Genomic DNA, 21,431 nt, shown 5'->3' with positions numbered 1-21,431 from the left:
TAAAGTTTCGGGAATAAACTGCAGAGCATAGTTTCGTGGTGACTCGTTTGGCTGGTGTGAGCGACCCACATAGTTTTTGTAAAAGAATAACGTAAAGATGCTAAGCTAATCATTTTAGTGACGTGCTGTTTAAATTCCAAGCTTATTGTGGAGAATCACATCAAAAAAGCCTTTCTGAGAATGTCAACAGTTGCTTTTCAAGTTGCAAGACGTTTGTGCATGTTGCTCTTTTTGTGCCAGAAATCCCCTTCACAAACACAAACACAAACACACACACGCACACGCACACACACCCACACACACACACAATTGCAGAAAACTTCTTCAAAATCAGTCACAAGTCCCATCTTCTCAATCAAGACACCACACAGCGCCATATTTTTCATTAATTAATATATTTTCTGCATTAAAGTTAACATAGTTTTCTTTTGTGCCACCCTTTAATTTTCAGTAAGTATTTTTGATATTTTGTTATATTCAGACATGAGTAAATTTAAGACTGTCTCTTGCAATAAATATCATAAAATAATAGAGCTTCACATAATAAATATTTTTTTACAACAAAAAAAAATGTTTGACAGACATTTTTTTTCTTTTCTTTTTTTTTTAAAATAGCCAAAATTCCTCTTACGGAGCATACAATTTACACAAATAAAAAAAAAACATGGGAAAATGCCACAGAATGAGTGTGAACAGTCCAGATGGGTGGAAGGAGAAACATATCCAAGTGGAGAATACTATGAGATGGATGTGCTTTTGTTAATGCAACACAAGCAGAGGAGCCACGGCTTTACTGTGGCAGCAACAAACCTGTCTGCTACGAACACCAGGTAACAGCTACATAATCGCCCTAAAACAGATCGTCCTTCACAGATTTGGTGGGAGGCAGCCCCCAACAGGCACAGGCCGGAAGAAACTGCCAGCCTCAAACGGAAGAAGCATTTTTTTCATTTTTAATTAGAATAAAAAAATAGTGTTATTCAGGGAGCTGGGGAACAGACAGAGAAAGAATTAAGGCAAACACTGGTCTGTAAAAACATGGTCCTGATCCAGAGAAAAGCAAAAAAATAAAAAATAATTGAGTGGTTTTCGTTACTCCTTTGTAGCTCCTTCGTGTTCTGCAGCCAGGAGAGGAGTCATGTGGGAGGTGCTTGATAAACATTAATCTGTGACTGTCACTGTTTTTACTGTCATCATATGATCCACATCGGGAGCGTCCTGCGCGCACTCACAGGAAGCGATCAGGAAGGTTTCTCCTGGCTCTGTGGGGCCCAGCTCTCCAGTTTACAATACACAGTGTTGGAGTTCTTGCAGCGACAGCCGGGCCTGTTGACCCGGTCATAGCAGCCCTGGCACGCCTTCAGACAGCCCTTGACAGGTGGGTAGCATAGCAGACAGGGGAAGAGTACCGACATTAATCCCATGCACAGGAAGCGGGAGCAGCAGTGGGAGCGCGACAGCGAGCAGGGGTGGTCAGCGCATGAGTCCCCCTCGTCATCGTTGGAGCAGTGGTAGAAGATGCCTTTGACCAGGCACATGCACGTGCCGTGCTCCAGCGCGCTCTCTGCTGAGCACAGGCACTGGCCGTTGCAGGCCAGACACGAGGGCAGGCTCCTGGGGGCTGTGCAGTCGCTGCACTTGCACTTCCCACAGCGCTCGCAGATAAACTGGTGGCCGGCGGCGGCCGCTGCGACCCCAAAGTCCGATTTCCCTTTGGTAGGGGGCTTGAGTGGAGCCTCTGGGGGCGGCTGGTGGAGGTGAGGTCCTTGCTGCGGCTGTAGCAGGGGTTTGGGTTTGGGCTGAGTCCGAATGGGCAGCTCTGCCCGGTGGTGGTGCTGCAGGCCCACGCCGGGTCTCATTGGGGGGGAGCGTGTGAGGAGTCCCTGCTCAGAGGAGGCGCTGCTGTTGCTCCCCGAGCTGGCAGCACTCCCTGTGCTGGTGGAGCGGCTGAGTCCCGGGGCCCGGGGGCCTCCGTACTGTGGCCCTGAGGCCACCACCACCACGCCACCCCCACCGTGGTGGTGGTGACCCGACGGCTGGCGCTCATAGTTGTTGTTCACATTGACGAGGATGACCTCATGGGTCCTTTCTTGCTTATCCTGGGGTCTGGGGGCCACACGGGGCGCTGGGGGCCTCCGCGCCACCGAGGGCCCCTCTGTGTACTCATTGCTGGAGCGGATGGCCTTGATTTGTTCCAGGGAGAGAATGGCGGCATGCTGGAGCTCCCGCTCGTAATCCGACCTCTGCCGGGTGTCGAGGGAAGGCTGCTGGATCACCACTAATGATCCGGCGGGGCCATGTTGACTTTGGAGCTCCATCTGGGGGGATCACCACTTCCGACATTCACCGTGGACATGCATTGGAAAACCTATCCGGAAAAGGGACCAGGGAGAGACAAAGGACAGAGGAGATGTGATCAGATTGAGCTCACACTGGAAAACACACAGTGCCCTTATGGAAGAAGGGCAAAACACATTTCTAAGGAGTTTTCTGGTTACCGAAACACAGCGCTGTCATCTTATTATCATTATTACGAAATTGCATCATAAAAACAGGATTAAATTATGTCAAGTCCATATTTCTCTTTTAAACAGTCCTTAACTTCTGATCCGGTGAAGTGAGGAGGAAAAGTTGAGTATTAACGAGACTTTTTGAGACTTTTCTTCCCAACACACACAGATCCAAACTTCAACAGGCCCTACTAACACTTCCCCTCCTCATTTACATTTCTATGACTAGTTAACATTTAAATGCAGCGCAGCGACGAAATGAGGACACGATCCAAGGGAACTAAATGAGCTGCCTCACTTAGTATTCTATTACAACACCGAGGAGAAGCTCAGAGACATGGGGGGCAAAACTACAGCATTGGGAATAAATAAGGTCAGGGCAAATTCACTCTGTTTGGGAGGGATGAAGGGTTAAAATGTGTTTTGGCAAAGTAGATTTTGGGAGTTATTATAGTGCAAATATTTCCCCTGATGTGCATGTTTACACCATAAATACGGGCAGGAATTTGAGTTTTAGCCTTCAGGGTGTTCTGAAGCAAACGTCAACCTGCAGGAGGCCGAAAGGCAGCAGGACTGACACAAAAACACATAAAGCCTTTCTCTGTCTGCTTAACTCAACACACTAAAAAGATCGATTTTTTGCTGTTTGGCAAATAAACAGAAGTCTTTCATGGTCTGTTCTCCTGCGTGAATTCGCGCACCTCGTTAGGATGATCGACGCAAAGCGCGTTTATCTGAGCAGAAAGGAGAGATAAAAGCGGGATCCCGTGGAAAACACTCGGGAGTCAAGAGATCAGGACGCTTCCAGAGACACGGAGGAACTTATGAATGAAAACAACCGCCGTGGGTGGGGGAGGGGTGTTTATTACAGTGCAGTCACGGAGAGACACGGGCATGGAGATCCATCAACCAAACACCGTGAAAATGTCACGGAAAGTCCGAGCATTCATGCGCAACTGTGCCTGGACGTTCAGATCGGAGCCCAGCGTGCTTCCTGCGCTTTAATAGACCAACAAATATCCGAAAACGGAACATAAATTACACAAAAAACCCGACAGGAGAGCGCTTACCTATATGCAAGCATCCATAACGTGGAATCCATCAACCAAACAATTTAGCAAAACTCCATCCAACAGGAAAAGGTCAATGTCCAACCGCGGACTGCGAGGTCTAACGCATAACATTGAGTTTGATAATCCAAGATCGAAAGTATCCCTTTTACTGCGTTATTCCTTTTGTTTTCGGTGTCTGCGTGGAGAAAAAGTTCAGCGCTGGGTGCGCATGCATAAATCCACGGTGGAGCTCCGATAAAGAAAAGACACAAGTCACCCGTGGGGAGCTGCTACGCACTTGTGGAGGCCGATCTGTAAATGCGAGTTAAATGAGTCCCGTTGGAAGAGTTGCAGAGAAGGAGGGGGGAAAAAACACGTCCAGGTGGAATGGGAGCTTATATCCAACACTGCTGGGAGCACCGACTGCGTGCTGGCCTTTATTTCTAGTTCAATCTGCGCGGCGGTGCGGAGGAAGGAGCAGGAAAAACAAAACGCTGCGTCCTGTGTGCGCTCCCTCCAGCTCTGTGGGCCTGTTCTGCACTGAATGAATGGGAACGAAGCGCTCTGTGTTTGCTCCACAAGCCAACTCCCATTGGCCATTCACGGCTCTGAAAAAGGATACACCGCATCCGCTCCTGATTCATTGGGCAGATGTGGAAGGCCGGCCGATGGAGAGAGAGGGCGCGCTGAGTTAAGGTGGAACGGGTTTTCCATTCTGAGCTGAGGAAGAGGAGGAGGAGGAGGAGGAGGACCAGGCAGCGGCAGAAACAACTACTTTCCGATTGTTATGATTAATGACATGAATGAGGTTAATATGACTAATAGTTATGTAATGAGCGCCCCGGGTGGTTTATTTATATCATCTTTCTGCTAATATTTGCTTCATAGTTTAAACATTTTTAGAACTCTTGTACCAGTTCTGACATTTTTTTAAATTTATAGTTCTATTACTTACAGAGTGATATTAAATTTTCATTTCTGTTCATTTTCACGTTAATTGCTTACAAACTAATGAAATATTAAGATGTAAAAGTGAAAATATTACAAAAATGATTACAGAAACAATGTTTCAGTTAAAGAAGTAGTCCACTCACTGATGCTCCTAATCCAAGGCACGTTAATAGAAAATTGTGTGGAAGGAAAAAGTGTAATGTACTTAAAAAGGGAGTTTTGGTAATGTAGCTACTGTGAAAACATACCGGTTCAAAACATTTTTTCCTTCTTTTTTTTAACTTATTTTCATCATAATGCTATGGTATGAATAAACATTTGCAATTAAATGGACTTTAAAATCAAACAAATGTTATTTTTGATGTTTGAAACTGTAATTAAGATTAGCTGTAATTCCTGATACAATATTTAGTATCAGTCATTATTTATAAGGTTCGATTTACGTGGAAAATGGGCTGAAAATTTGCTGTTGATGGGATATATAAAATTTTTACTATAAAATATTTTTCAACAGAGTAGCTGAAGCTGATTACAAATGAAATCATTTATTGTATTTATAGAGATGAGTTGAATGAGTTTATATCCATTTTAAGGTCACTGATATTGGTTGCTCTGTGTTGTCTTGATTTGCATATTGTTTTTTATCTTAATAGATACCATTACTAGAACCAAAAGGAACACCTATTTGGGTAGCTAAACAAAACTTTGTAGTGATTCTTTTACTCAGAAAACTTTGCTTCCCAGCAGACTTCTACGGGTTCCCAGGTCAAATTCGCCTCTCACAACATGGCGGACACACTCATGTTTGAAGGAAAGCACAATGTTATGTCTACTCTTCTATGTCTGTGACTGGGATATTCCATCTCTTAGAAACATAAAAATTATGGCTAGAGGGTCAGCTTGAGCCATTACTGCCTCTTGTGATGTCATCAACCCTAATACACAAAAGCTGCAATTGCATTTTCTTTTTCAGACTATTTTTTTTTTTTAAGAAAAACTTTGCATGTTGTCAGGTCTCACATTGAAAATCCACATTCAATCCCCCAGCTGTAGTTTTCACGGTCACTGTTCTCTTTAAACAGCTCAGACTTCATTTGCGTGACTTTCCCAACAGATTTATGGAGGAACACATCAACAGGATGTCTTCTGAACTCCCTAGAATGTTCCCATTGCGTATTCATGCATGGCATCAGAGGAAATGAAATGCGTGGCGGTGAGTTTTATGCATCATGCTGAAGTTCCGTTAATGTGCTGATTTATTTTTTCTTGCATGAGGTGGAAACGGGTTAGTCTGAGACCACCTTAAAAAAAAAAAAAAAAGCAGCCCTGCAGCCAGGGGGAAAGACTCTGGCCCCTCCCCTGCGCCTCTTTGCTGCCACCAGCCCCCTCCCCTCGCTCCTCTGTTCCTGACTGTCTGCTTTGATTGGTGTCGCGGATGTGCTACATCCGGATCCATGAGAAAAGGAAGTTCAATACAAAGTCAATTTATCCCATTCAAATGGAAAAATCAATAGATGGATGACCCCGGGCGCCAATTCGGGTCAGCAAATGCTTAGGGGGGAAAACAAAAAACAAAAAAACAAACAAACTTGAAAAGACCTATAGGCTTTAAGCCGAGAGTGAAGCGAGTTTGTGGCGCAGTAATGAGTGGATGTAAAAATCCAACCTCTTGGTGATACAGCAAATCCCGCGACAGATGGCCGCCTGGATCCCCACTCTTAGTGGTCGGAAGTGCGGACGGAAATCTCACGATTACAGCAATTAGCCTGTTTTCCATGTATGGATGAGATGAATATACCAGCCGTGACCGTTTTTCTCCCCCGTGGTTTCTGATCTGCAGCTCCACGAAGCAAAGTTTAGGAAGCAGAAACGCACCAGGAAGGTTAAGAAGGTTATTATTTTATTAAATGCATTAAAAAAGTGCCTGTGAGCACTTAAATAAAAAACAAAAGAACAAACAAAAACCAAATACACAGTGTGTATATATACAGGTGCTGGTCATAAAATTAGAATATTGTGATAAAGTTAATTATTTTCCATAATGTCATGATAAAAATTAAATTGTCATATATTTTAAATTCATTGCACACCAACTGAAATATTTCAGGTCTTTTATTGTTTTAATTTTGATGATTTTGGCAAACAGCTCATGAAAACCCAAAATCCCTGTCTCAAAAAATTAGAATATTATGAAAAGGTTCTCTGAACGAGCAATAAAAATAATCATCTGAATCAACAAAGTAACTCTAAACACCTGAAAAAGATTCCTGAGGCCTTTAAAAACTCCCAGCCTGGTTCATTACTCAAAACCGCAATCATGGGTCAGACTGCTGACCTGACTGCTGTCCAGAAGGCCATCACTGACATCCTCAAGCAAGAGGGTGAGAAACAGAAAGAAATTTCTGAACGAATCGGCTGTTTGCAGAGTGTTATATCAAGGCACCTCAGTGGGAAGTCAGTAGGAAGGAAAAAGTGTGGCAGAAAACGCTGCACAACGAGAAGAGGTGACCGGACCCTGAGGAAGATTGTGGAGAAGGGCCGATTCCAGACCTTGGGGGAAGCAGTGGACTGAGTCTGGAGTAGAAACATCCAGAGCCACTGTGCACAGGCGTGTGTAGGAAATGGGCTACAGGTGCCGCATTCCCCAGGTCAAAGGTCAAGCCACTTTTGAACCAGAAACAGCGGCAGAAGCGCCTGACCTGGGCTACAGAGAAGCAGCACTTTGGACCACTGTTGTTCAGTGGTCCAAAGTACTTTTTTCGGATGAAAGCAAACTTTGCATGTCATTCGGAAATCAAAGTGCCAGACTCTGGAGGAAGACTGGGGAGAAGGAAATGTCAAAATGCCAGAAGTCCAGTGTCAAGTACCCACAGTCAGTGATGGTCTGGGTGCCATGTCAGCTGCTGGTGTTGGTCCACTGTGTTTTATCAAGGGCAGGATCAATGCAGCAGCTATCAGAAGATTTTGGAGCACTTCATGCTTCCATCTGCTGAAAAGTTTTATGGAGATGAAAATTTAATTTGGTCTGGAATCGGCCCTTCTCCACAATCTTCCTCAGGGTCCGGTCACCTCTTCTCGTTGTGTAGCGTTTTCTGCCACACTTTTTCCTTCCTACTGACTTCCCACTGAGGTGCCTTGATATAACACTCTGCAAACAGCCGATTCGTTCAGAAATTTCTTTCCGTTTCTCACCCTCTTGCTTGAGGATGTCAGTGATGGCCTTCTGGACAGCAGTCAGGTCAGCAGTCTGACCCATGATTGCGGTTTTGAGTAATGAACCAGGCTGGGAGTTTTTAAAGGCCTCAGGAATCTTTTTCAGGTGTTTAGAGTTACTTTGTTGATTCAGATGATTATTTTTATTGCTCGTTCAGAGAACCTTTTCATAATATTCTAATTTTTTGAGACAGGGATTTTGGGTTTTCATGAGCTGTTTGCCAAAATCATCAAAATTAAAACAATAAAAGACCTGAAATATTTCAGTTGGTGTGCAATGAATCTAAAATATATGACAATTTAATTTTTATCATGACATTATGGAAAATAATTAACTTTATCACAATATTCTAATTTTATGACCAGCACCTGTATATATTATATATATATATATATATATATATATATATATATATATATATATATATTTATATATATATATATATATATATTATATATATATATAATATATATATATATAAATATATATATTTATATATATATAAATATATATATTTATATATATAAATATATATATTTATATAAATATATAAATATATAAATATATATATATATATATATATATATATATATATATATATATATATATATATATATATATATATATACACACACACACCAATGGAATATATTGGTACCAATATATTCCATATATTGGTACCAAACTTTGGCTACTTTAAGGAATGTAAGGAATGTACTTTATGTGGATTTCATGTAACAGTCAAACATAAAGTGGTGAAAAGAAAGGAATACAAAGATGTATTTTACTAATAGGAGTTACATGCATTTGTGTTCAGAGCCTCATGTCAAAACTTTAGAGAACTGCATTATGTTTCACTTACAGTACTTCTTTGTGAAGTACTTTGTGATTTTAGTCTGTGAAGACTCTGATATAAACTTTATTTACTTACATGGTAGCAGCTTTTGTACATCTAGAGGCTAAAAGTTTGTCCACTGTTTATTAACAATTCAATAACATACATTTTTAAGCCTCACCACAGATTCTCAATTGCATCTCAGTCTGGATTTTGACTGGGCCATTCTAACACTTGTATATGCTGTGATCTAAACCACTGTAGCCCTGGCTGTAGCGTTGTCATCCTGCTGGATCCCAGTCTCTAGGATTATTTTTACAGCCCCCTGATAGTTTTTTTTTTCTTTTTTTTCCCAGGATTCTCCTATATCTGCCTCATCAATCTTCCCATCAACTCAGCCCTGGCCCTGCTGGAGAAAAGAGTGATACTGGCATCACCACGTTTCACTGTGGGGATGTTGTGCTTAAGTTAATGGCAGTTGACATTTTATTTAGGGATACCAAATTTAAGTGACACAGATGCAAATGCAAGTGACACTTTTCAGATTGCATGAAAAATTTTGAAAACTATGCATATTTTCCCTCTAACTTCAGTGCTACGTACTACTTTGTCTATCAGGTAAAATCACAATAAAAAGCCCTGAAGTACTTTTGCAAGTTACTGTAAAGTACTATGCAGCATGAAATTTAGGAAATATTTTTCTTATCAAACATGAAAAAGAATTACACAAAAATACTGTCACAAAAACAGGATTTCAGTCTTCATGACCTTCACAAAATATCCAGTTTTATTTTGTGTTTACACATTTGGATGAAAATTTAGTACATAGAATGCAAGTGAATATGTGTGCTACTGCAGTGTCGAAGAGTCCAGAGTGACGTTGTCAGAAGAAACAGAAGCCGCTGTGCTGCTGCTGCTGATAGCTGACGTACGACTGGATGAGCGAGTCGGGGATTCGAGGCTTCACCGTGTTCAGGGCACTTTCAAAGTGTCTGGCCTCGAGTTGTGCAGCTTTGATGTCCTCCTGCAGGGCCAGGAGGGCGGCCTCTCTGCATACTGCTGTTATCTGGGACAGGAAACAGACACAGACATTCAGCTGTCAGGCTGAGCGGTCAACTTCACAGCGTCACATGATCGACTTCACAACACAGAGCTGCGGTTCACACCAGGCATGGAGCTACAAAAGGCTGAGCGACAAACAAAAACATCCAGTTGAATTTGCTCATATAAATATCTAATACAATGATTTAATTTTTTATGTGTTAATTCAGATCTACATAAACAATATTGTTTAGATTGATTCTGTAAGCACACATCGCTTTGATCATCAGACGTCTTTGTCACCTGGTTTTGAAAACATTACAATTGCAACCCTAATTGGAAAACTGAGCAATTAAAGTTTGATCAAGAGGAATATTTAAGAGATTTTATTGCATGGTAAGCCTGCAGCTCTCATTAACAACCATGTCTTTGGCTAGGCACTTCTCTCTTTGCAGTGGGGGACTGCACTAAAATGTTCGGTTAGTTTTATAGCATAGCTTCCTTTACGATTGAGCTAGTGCATTACATACGTCACCGCCAACATCATCAGTTGGGTAAAATCAAATCCAATAGTTTAAAACCTTAACAGAGTTCACGTCTGCAGGATGCAATTATTTCTGAATAGCTGAGGGTCCAGACAAGGAGCTGATTTTTACCAGGATACATCCAATCTGACTGAGAATGAGGTTTGTGACATAATTATCAGTCTCCAGATGTGTAAAGGTGGTACAGACTAAAGCCCCAAGACACACAGCAAAACATGCAGCAAAAGGTGTTTCTATTAAGTGTCAACTCATTGAAAATTGTTTCTACTTAACTTCACAATTATGCACCACTTTTGGGCTGGTCAATCCCCAAAAATTTCAAATAAAATGCAACAACATTTTTGGCAATACTGTGGCAAAATGTTCAAAAGTTCAATGGATAAGTAGTTCAGTTTGACTGCAAATGTATCTGTTTCTTATGCAGAAAGAGGCGATGTGACAGCTTTTGGTTTTACAGCTTTTTGTCTTAGATGTAAGGCAGATACACCAAAGTGGTTGTTGATGAACCAAATTCTTTTATAAATATCCTAAAATGATCCTCAAGCGAAATACTCAGCCATCCCTACCAGAGTCGGACTGCGAACATGTAGGAGACAGGAAAAAACACTGTCAATTGTTAAAGCACATGACGATCAAGGCGTTTTTCCAAAGCCGGAGAGTAAAGCAGGAGGAGATGGAGGTCTGAACGCGCTCAAGAATGCTCGCAGCATGCACGTCTCGGGACAGGTGCTTTGCAGATGTCAGGATGTGAGAGGCCTGTTTCCCCCTTTCTTCTGTTTCAAGCCAATGAGCTGCACGATTCAGGCAGGGTAAACACGCAGGGCCGGGTTAATTTTGTATAAGAGCTTCCCATCATTCAAGTCATTTAGGCCTGTCAGTAATAATGATGCAAAACAATGAGGCTATGCATCCCCGCCGCCTGTTTACAAATGCAGAGTGGTGACTGAGAGAGATGCCACATGTTGAACAATGAAAGTTCACAAAGTTTCCAGGCAACATCCACAAACAGGAACAGACAAACACTGCCGCACAATCAAACTGCAATTTCTTATTTATGCAGAAGCTTCTGCAAGCCGCGGTGGGGTTGGAGCACATTCGACTGTTTTGTACCACGCCCATCAGGTTTAATAAAAAGCTATCTGAAATATGCAAACGGTGTGTGAGAAACACTCACAATCCCTCACATTCATCCTGTTCTGCGAAGCCGATCAACAACTCAGTGTTTCCTGCTGAGTGTTTGCTCGTATGGACCTTAAAAAACACCAAGCCACAAAGGCAAACAGGACGAGCAAAAGAGCTGGGCTGTTTGTAGATGTGAAGGCATTCCTGACCTCAGGCAAAAGCCCAGCATTACCTTGATACCCCTAAAGATGGGCCCCCCATGCTCCTGTGTCGGAAAACTGGAGGAAGGGGGAAAACTGCAAATGCACAGAAATGGTATATGTGTGTGTGTGTGTGTGTGTGTGTGTGTGGTCGGTGGCAAAGATTGCTGACTTGTGGCAGGCCAAATAAATTGCAGAACTCTCTATTTTAATGTTATTGCAATGCAGACTTCATTTTTCAGTCCCGTCATAAATTCTGTCAGCAATCACTTAAATATATGGAGCGGGCTGAAGCGATGCACTGCGCTGGCGGCTCTCCGGTGGGCGAACACCAAGCTCCTGCTGGTGGCACGCAGCCAGTCATAAAGCAAAGCAAACCCAAAAAAAGTAATCAAGAGTCTCTCAGTTTGAAGGTAAAACCTGCTGAGTCATGATGAGGACAGAAGTTAAAGGCCAAGAGAAAATTTTGATGAGACAGCAAAAACCAAAGTAACACCTTGTACCCTAATGCCGCCGTCGTTCTACCAATTTACTGTAAACAGGAATATCTTCAACATTTTCACTAAAATATATATTTTTGGCAAGAGGTTATAACAAAAGTCTTTCTTTGTTAGACTATTTTCTCATGTCTGATGTGAATTTAAGTATTTACAAAATTTCTACACAATCGTAAAAATTTTTAACTTCTCAGATAGAAATTTAGAGAGTTCTGAGTTTTCGTATTTAATTTTTACTTGGAATTTATTTGAAGCGTCTGAAATCCCTTCAGACATTTCAAGATGGAAATTATAAACATGGATGGGGAGAAGGAGATGTTTCTGTAGAACAGGAAGTTGTTTCCTTCAGTATTGGCTTCCGAAAATGGGGTAGAAAACAGCAAAACCACATGAAGTTCAGCAAAGTAACTGATACATTTTAGTACAAAAGATTTGGTTTTACAAAGACAGATCCTTACTTCCCAGTGGGAATTCTTTAAATACTGCAAATCTGGCTAATTTAATAATATTTATAATATTTAATGAAAGTTTATATTCATTTAGGTCTATATAACTCTGGATCGGATGTTACTTTTCTTGCACCACAAATGTGAAAGAGCCGGCCAGATATTTAGGCCTAATAGCTGCTTAGTTCAAGTTTAACTAATGACAAATGTGCCTAGCATGGTTTTTGGAAACTTTGCTATATTATCATCTAATTTATAGCTTGTACTTTGGCCTGAATGTTGGAGTTTGGACACTGAAGTCATTTTAATGGGGTTATGAAATGAAACTGGGCTGATTTTCGCTCAGTGCCGCAGGCTGTTGCTGCTCCAGCCAATAGGGAGCCACAACCCAGAACCCTGAATACAACAGCAGCCTTTATGCTCTGCTGGTCACTGGACTACAGTCACAGCTACACCCTACATCACGCTGCTTCACTACACGCAGCAATACCGAGCTGAACAGAAGACACTGCATGCACAAAGTGATACATGGCAGCATGTTGAGGTCTGCATGGGAGGTCCTGTTGTTGCAAGATAAGACAACTCTCAACCAGAACGTATAAAACAAGAGAAAATAGTGGCAAAACATTCAGCAGGAAATAAAAAAGAGTTTGAATGAAAAGACTGTGCACCATCTGCTTCTATCCTCTAATGCCAGGTTCTAAAAACACCAAAATTTATCCTCAAGCACCCAGAAGATCCCACATTACTTATTAAAAAAATAATAAAAAGGAAAAGCTGAGTTTAAGTAACTATGTATATATACCCTATGATTCAACTGTATGATTGACTCGATCTCAAACGAGGTCATAAGGTCTGAAGAAATTTGTTTCTATGCAGGTAGAATCGACCACAGCATTTCAATCAGGTTGAGGATTGGGCTTTGACTGGACCACTGAAACCCTTTGATTCTTCTATTTCTCAATGAGTAACAATAACAAGAGTTCTGGTTGTTTTGGAAACTGTGGTTGCATAACAAGTTTAAATCATCACACACAACACAACAAATCAAACATCTAAGTTTACTTGAGATAAGATGCAATTAACAAACAAGTAACTTTTTAGCAAGATATAGGAGCTTATTTTAGGTCAATGATTATTTTATGTTGATGAAATAATGATTGTTCCACTAGGAGATTATTTCACTTATAAAAAGGGTAAAATATCTTAATATAAATGAAATAATCTCACAATGGAACTACAGTAATACATTTTAAAATACATTTTGAGAAACTCTTTACCTTAAACAAGCTTCTAATATATTTTTGTGTTTTTGCAGCGAACTCCTTCCCTACCGTGCTTAACAGATAAATGCGTGATTTGGATCAAAGTTTACTGTTCCAGAATCATTTTGCAGCTTTAAGGTGAATCTGATGGAAAGTTTAACAGCTATCTTAAATTTGTCAACATCTATCAACAGCCTTTCTCTCTGTGGAAGGATGTGACTCTGGAGCACAGAAACTCCTTTTATACAGCTCTTCACATTCATAAGCCAAGTGCATTTGATCAGAAGCACCTGGGTTCTTCTTTCCCAACTAAATACTTTGAAGAAGCAAAAGTGTGCATAGTGTTTCAGTGCTTCTAAGATTTAGTCATTTTTACCGCATTCTGCAAGGTAAAACCCTAGAATTGTTTGCATGAAGATTGCAAATATGTATTTTTGCCTGCAATATTTTACCCGGAGGAGGAAAGAAGCTGCACCAGTTAGAGGGCAACCTGTTCAGCATGACAAAAATAAATCCTTCTCAAGGTGTAATGAGAGGGGGAAAAGCTTGTGACTGCTGGCAGCACATACCAACGTTCTCAGGTCAAATCTGTCTGCCGTACTTTTCGCTTCCTACTTCAACAAAGGCGCTCAGTGAGTGTATCAGACGGCCTTAATGAAGGGCTTGTTAGCCAGGCTGCTGGCTGCAGATCCACTAGACCTGGAGTGTGTGTTTACTATCAATCCGCCCTTGTGTCTACGGCGGGCCACATCCACTCCTCCCGCAGCCCCTTTCTTGAGCACACAAACGGTTACATTTACAGGAGCGAGCTCCGACAACTCCCCCTCTGCTCCGCCTCCCACCAAAAACCTCTCCTCCATCACTCCACAAGTCCTTTACACATAACCTACGGTGCACACGCCCTGGCTGACACATAAAGAACTGCATGTGTGCAAACACTCATGCAATCAATTGCATTTGGTTTATTAATCCAAGTTTTGAAGGAAATCTTTACGCAACCATGCATGCATGCACAAACACAAACACATACTCCCCCTACAGCGCACACGACATGCACACGCTACATGCACACGCTACATGCACACGCTACATGCACATGTCAGCCTGCTTGCAAAGACTTGCATTCTTGGGAAGTGTTGAGTAAACACATGTGTGCTTAGCAAAAAATTCAGTCATTCAACCCTGAGACTCTGCAGCTAAAACACACTTTTAAGATTAGAAACGATAAAACCACAGAAGAAGAAACATCCCATAATCAGACCTTTTGGTATAATCTCAGTCTGTGGTGTTTGCAGTACAGGAAATTACGGATATAATTTCTTTAATCAAGTGAATGTTCAAGGCATCGCCCTGGAACAACACTTTCCAAAATTATATTGATACAGGAAGAAGTGAAAGAGAAACAGAAAACTTGAGGTTCAAATATTAATGCCAGGGATTATTTTGGGTTTAGTGGGGAACTTTATGCTTTACATGAATCACTCTCCTAAAATATGCCCAAAGAGCAACATATTACAGCCATCCAGCGTTTAAGTAAAATTAAAAAATACAGGAATGTGTTGCATTCAATTTTCAGAGAGGAAATTAAATAATACGTAAATCAAACAATGTTGGGGGTGGTGGAGCGCAGAGCCTGAAGCCTCGACCAGAAATAAAACATTTCATCCTCCAAAAAGGCTGAGAGGAAGTGTCTACAGTGACATGCCTCGGCCAAGAGAAACAAGGCCTGACCACAACTCCATGTGAAACCTATTTAAGATTACAAGGCGAGTGAGAGGGGAGGTTAAAGAGAGGAGGTGAGGTTAAGCACGGAGGGAGGAGCGTCATGCGGGCGGGAGAGAACGGAAACATGGCACATGATCATAAATAGCAGAGTCGAGTGCCTGAGCCGTGGATGAACGTGAGCATGCTTGTGCTCCCAGCAGAGGAATTTAGGCTCTGCAGAGAAGTGTGATGATGAAATAGAGACCGTGTGAGCTTTCGTCACCGTATTAAAGCCCAGACAAAATGAGCAGAGGGAAAATATCTGATATTACAACAATAAATTATCCCTAGATGGATGTTTTTCTATTTAAATAAGGCTAAACCGTAATGTAAAACATCAAATGGCCGACACACAAAAACATGTGGGAGTCTACATTTCTGGAGAATTAATATATCACTTCAGTGGAACCTGTTTGACAACACGAAGTAAGCAAATATTGCAACACACCAAACCCCGAAGACACATATGCAAACATTAGGAGGGGTATATGTGTTCATTTCAGCCTCAATGAAACATTTTGACCCGTGGTGAATTTAATTCCTAGAAGTCACTTCATGTTATATCATGTTCATGTTTACTGTGGAAATATAACAGTTAAATGTACATAATATACAGTCCAGATTAATGATTTCTGGTCTGGAATGAAATTAAAATCCCCCCACATATATAAAAAAAACATAGAAGTTTGTTTCTCATCTCCATAGTTACTATTCTAGTTTCTAGAAAACTGGACGCATCAGGAGAAACCGTTGATGAAGGCTGTCTGCTACCGTCACTGAACAACTTTGTTGAAATATGGCTGCTTATGAAAACAGAAGCATTGAAAACTCAAGGTGTTTTGGCTCCTTGACAGGTGTTTTATTTTGTATTGCAATGTTTTGCTCTCTCATCCTCACAATTAAAAATAAGGACAAACTTGTATCTATTATCCCGAGGATACAGTTAGAACTTAGTTTTTCAACTTTTAAAATCTGATTAATTGTAGATGAACTGATTTTACACAAAACAAGGTTATCAGTTCAAACAGTACAAACAGTACAAAATATATCAGTTCAAACAGTACAAAACAAAGAAAAATACATCATAATTATTATAATTACATATAACTACATTATATAAAAGTACAAAAGAATCATTAAAACTAATGAAACTGACAGGTTTTATGCATAATGACAATGTGACATGCCCTGTTAACTGACTCTTGCTTGTGTTTCGATACCTTTGTGGGATAACACCATATCCTCTTGTGATTTATGAATGGCCAATGGGAGGTCAGAGGTCAATTTTGCAGGGTTTTAGATTGAAATGTTTTGTCAAAGAGGCTTACGCGTCCCCCCTACCACCGATTATGCCTTATTACAACATCTCTAAGTTAGTCACAGTCTGTATGTCAATAATATCTATGAAAAAAAGACAGAAATAGCAACTTTGGAACAAACTACCTGAAAACCTGAGATGTGCCAAAACCTTTGGATCTTTTAAACCAAAACAGAAAAATAATATTTAACTACAGCTTTTTCATAACGATGTTTTATTTAATGTCTATGTAAGCTGTTTCAAATCTACAGTTTAATGTTTCTTACTTCTTACACGATGGCTTTATGACGCTACATAAATAAACCATCTTTGCCTGGGGGCCACACCAGGCAAGATCGAGTATCTCAACCTTTAATTTATCTATTTCTCGGAATCCTTCCAGCTGGTTAGGAGCTGAAGGTTGTTGCAAACCAGCAGTGTCGTATAGTTCTGAGTTATACAACTGACACCTCTAACAGATTGGAGTGTGATTCAGCTCATATTACCAAATAAAAAATAATGTGTAAAGCACAACACAATAATTGAATAATAATTATTATTTAAGTTGTTTTTCATTTATAAAAATGCTGGAAATGGGAGCTTTCTGCTTAAAACTGCTCATTAACTTCTATGTAAGGGATTCAGGTGTTGTTCCACCAAACCCTCAGGCAATTTTTGTTTTGGAAAGAGCCATGTGGGATCGCACCTGCGCTGAGGCCACACTGTGTTATGATTATGTCTATGTGTGTGTGTGTGTGTGTGTGTGTGTGTGCGTGTGTGTGTGTGTGTGTGTGGGAAGGTGGAGGGGGGTACAGTTGGGCCTCTGCTTTGGAGGGGGCAAATTTGTTCTTGCCCTTTATTCATACAAACAATAAAACACCACATTTTCCCCAGGCTTAAGGAAGGCAGAAATGGCATATTTACCAAACACGCCCACACTGAAACGGTTTGGGTGTGTGTGTCTGTTTAGAAAAGTCAATGCAGGTAAGAAAAACCCCCTTGTGTCATTAGAGCTCATTTAAATTGATTTTTACTGCCTGTTTTGCCTTTAACATTACAGAAAATAGACAAATCCTTAGTAGTGCAACTGGAAAAAACAGCAATGAACTAACAGTGCACATTCCTTCTGAAATTTAATTGCTATGATAAATAAAAGAAAAGGAAATAAAGAAAGTTAAATAAACTAAAGGAATGGTTCATTTGCATCAAAAGCAAAAGACCAGAGGTATATGTGAGGGAGTAGCTGCCTTAAAAGAGCAACATATTTGTTTTACTAGGTTAAAACAAAAACTAAATTATTAGAGTTGACATTTTTGGTATCTTAAGTTATGAATTAGTGCTTAGCTTTAATAATGGTAGTCATATATCTCCATATGTATTCTCTACAGCACTAGTGTTTCAACTTGTTAATGAAATCACAGTTTACTTGTAAGTCCCTATAGACTACTGTTATAGATTCACCTAAAACTACCACACAGCCAAGGTGGTCTATGTATACTACTAATGCCTGTTGATGCAGATTGAACACATACCAAGGATCCTAAAGGAAGCACAAACATCTGCCTTCCTTCTGCTCTTGCCTTTCCCTTTTAAAGAGTAAACTTAATTCCTTTATATTTTAAATTAAAATTGTATTTTTTAATCTAACCTTGTCAAATTAAATTTAAGAGCATTCTCATTCTTACTGAATACATTTAAAACATATTAAATCTATATTCTGCTGTAACAAGTATTTATTTGAGGCCCCTGATGGTCTTTGGACTCTAATTCTGGTTTCTCTTTTCAAAAACTTTAATGATCAGGTTTAATTTTAATATAATAAATTAATTATATTTTATATTTTTTCCTTCACTATATTTTTACTCTTGCCCTCTAGCTCAGGTTCTTTCTCTCTTTTTTGCCCATTTTCTACCACATTATTATAAACTGTGTGTTGGGCACGCTTGATGGTTCATATTTCCCAGAAAAAAAATCCAATTGGTTCTTCACCATGTACTTACACATAAACCACAGCGCAGGCTTTATATTTTTGAAATGTAAAATTAGGGCCGAATGGAAGCCTCCTCTGATCCATGGCTCTGTTAAGGGCCAAAACAGCCTCAGAGCCTGAAACAGAAGGGGAACTGTTTTCTTTTTTAAACCTTTATTTAACTCTGTCAACTAAAATAACATATTCACGCTGTCAGGAGCCAAAAGGCCTGTGGGGTGGAAGTGAACTGAGGGGTTTGAGGAATTCAGGAGAAAGGTGTTAATAGCTTTTTCCTCGCTTCCTTTGTTGAACGCTGATTGTGTTTTCTTTATCAGCAGCATCTGTCTGAGCTACTATGGGACTCTTGTCAGTGGTCAGCCACAAGAAAATAACACACATAAGTCCAGACAGTAAAGTGTATTTTGGAGAATTGCTCATACATTCCACTACAGCTGACATATTCATTTGATGGCTATATTATGCGATCCTGCAAGGATTATGTGGCTATCGAGAAGGGAAGGATTGTGCTTCTTCTTGTACATTAATGTTGCACATTTTGTACCGTCACTATTATTTATACAATGACACGTTTTGTGTTTTTTTTCCCCCCTTCTTTCTTTTAGGAGCTTGTGTCCTTGGTGATAAAAATCTTTGCAACAACAAATACCAGGCCATAAATCAGACAGACAACACACAGAGCCAGAGGAGGAACAGCCACAACCACAACAGGTGTTACGGGGAAACCATTTGTCTTCCTGTGAGAGTGGTTTTACTTGTGCTTGTGTCTGTCATTATATAAGACTTTATGGTTTTTAATTGTTGGGAAAAGACTTCTGGAAAGCCTGGACGCCTATTCAGACTCAAATTCTCTAAAAGACACGAGTTCAAGAATATAAATTGAATATGCAGCAACACAGTATAAAGTTCAACATTATACACATTTGTGTTGCTGAAAGCAGAGATGCTTTCACCAATTCATCAGTTTTTTAGAAATATTCTCAGATCAGACTTGAACCAAAGTGATCATCTAACACATCAAATTATTATTGTTATAGCTATATTAACCCAACTTTTAACATCTGTTTTGCAGGATATTGAATTCAAATGTACCATTTACCATTAAAAATGGATTACCTCGAACCGATGATAAATCTTAGAAAGAACCTAAGTGCTTTTATTTTGTAGATGATAGTTTACATATATTTATCCTTGTGCTCAAATTGGCTACTTCTTTTTACACAGTTCTTCTCCTCAGGCTGCCTACAAACACTGTTATTACTAGTATTATTATATATTTGTTGCTTGACAGCAGCATGGGGTTGTGCTGCACAAAGTTGTGCAGCCAATCAGAAGAATTCATACATCCTAAATACATGTCTCAGCGAGCTGATCACACTGACTTTCAGAAACCTAAAAGATACTTTTTAAAAATAAATTAAACTTGAAGGTGGTCATTATCATAATGCTGCAACATAAACAGGTTATTATGAATCATTAACAGCCTACGCTCTGCAAAAGTCCCTGGTGATTACTACAAACGCACCCTTTAAGATGACAACCAGTTATTTATATACACTATGGTAACTCAGAGGGGACATGAATAATAATTTACTTAAATAATCAACACTTACCAGCGTAATTTAACCCCTGATTACATCACACAAAGAATTTATAAGGTACGAGTTCCAGATGTCGAATCTGCGTTCAGTCTTTAGAGCCCTGTCCAAATCCAAATCTTTGATTCTGAAACTAAAATGTCTCTTTACAGACAGGAAGATTGGGAAGATGGGAGGGGTGGGAATTTATTGTATTACTTATCGCAAGAAACTTCTCATTATAATGAGAGATTTGATTGATCATTTTTGTGATCAATTTTGATTAGTGACTTTTAAAACACCCCATATCTGTTCGTAGTGTCAGAAGAGTTAGTTTTACTATTTTCTGCACTGGTTGTTCAATAAGAGTATCAATAAATATCAATACATTTGAAAATATAATTATACGCAGTTGCTGTGTGAAGTGTGTAGGTTTTGTGGCTGGTGCCCTAAAGAGCATATTAAAATTGGCATGTTTATTAAAAGCAGTATTTGTGTTTGTGGCACTATGACTTCTGTGCCATCCAGAAACCATACAGTTGCCTATAACAGAAATAATAAATAGTGCTTATCTTTACTTTTACTGTTATCACAATAGAGTACTTTGATAAAACTTGAATTCCATAGAGCTCACCCTAGTAAAAGGTAAATCTATTCAATATTTAATATTGAGCATCTTGCACTTCCTGTCAAAGTGCAGGATTTACTTGCTCTTTCAAGTGTTTTGGTAAAAAAGGGGTTAAAGGAACCGTTGCACCACTGGTTGTTAATGGATGTTAAACACGCGTGTCCAAGAACACCAAGTAGCTCTGGAGAGAAAAGACCTTCATGGAGTCATGGTTGAAGTCATCCATGAAGATTTATTTTTTTAACATAGCTGAATGGAGCTCAGGGTGCGGATGTTGCAACATCGTGAGATCACGTGCGAGAGCGCCCAGCAAGGTTGGTGCTGCCTGCTGGTTATCACCACCTCCATAATGGCAACTTCCACTTCTGAGCTAAACGTGGCCGCGCATGGGAATCTTGTTTTTTCTTCCTCTTCTTTTTGTCAACAAGTTGTCAACGTCTGCCAAGAGCTCATTACTGCAGTGTTTTTGCACTCTGCTTCTTAGAGGTCACATATCAATC

General features: G+C 40.1%; 2 protein-coding genes across 2 annotated transcripts in view; both read right to left on the bottom strand.

The window, feature by feature from the left end:
• Window positions 1–376: 376 nt before the first annotated feature.
• On the bottom strand, window positions 377–4,183 carry spry1 (sprouty homolog 1, antagonist of FGF signaling (Drosophila)). The gene is made up of 2 exons (XM_015010977.2): window positions 3,581–4,183; window positions 377–2,368 (listed from the first exon to the last, which is right to left on the bottom strand). The coding sequence occupies exon 2, from the start codon at window positions 2,316–2,318 to the stop codon at window positions 1,242–1,244; it is 1,077 nt and encodes a 358-aa protein (XP_014866463.2). The 5' UTR covers window positions 2,319–2,368; window positions 3,581–4,183; the 3' UTR covers window positions 377–1,241.
• A 5,143-nt stretch (window positions 4,184–9,326) lies between these two features.
• The window catches only part of afg2a (AAA ATPase AFG2A), a 113,750-nt gene continuing 101,645 nt past the window's right edge, over window positions 9,327–21,431 (bottom strand). The window contains exon 16 of the mRNA XM_088009386.1: window positions 9,327–9,628. Coding sequence (XP_087865512.1) covers window positions 9,446–9,628 — 183 coding nt within the window. The 3' untranslated portion in view covers window positions 9,327–9,445. The remainder of the gene's footprint in view (window positions 9,629–21,431) is intronic.

This window comes from Poecilia mexicana, unplaced genomic scaffold, assembly GCF_051168715.1.
Source record: "Poecilia mexicana isolate PSO_F unplaced genomic scaffold, ASM5116871v1 scaffold_10, whole genome shotgun sequence".
Taxonomy (NCBI): Eukaryota; Metazoa; Chordata; class Actinopteri; order Cyprinodontiformes; family Poeciliidae; genus Poecilia; species Poecilia mexicana.
Note: the sequence above shows the minus strand (reverse complement) of the source record. Positions and strands in the feature narration are given on the sequence as shown.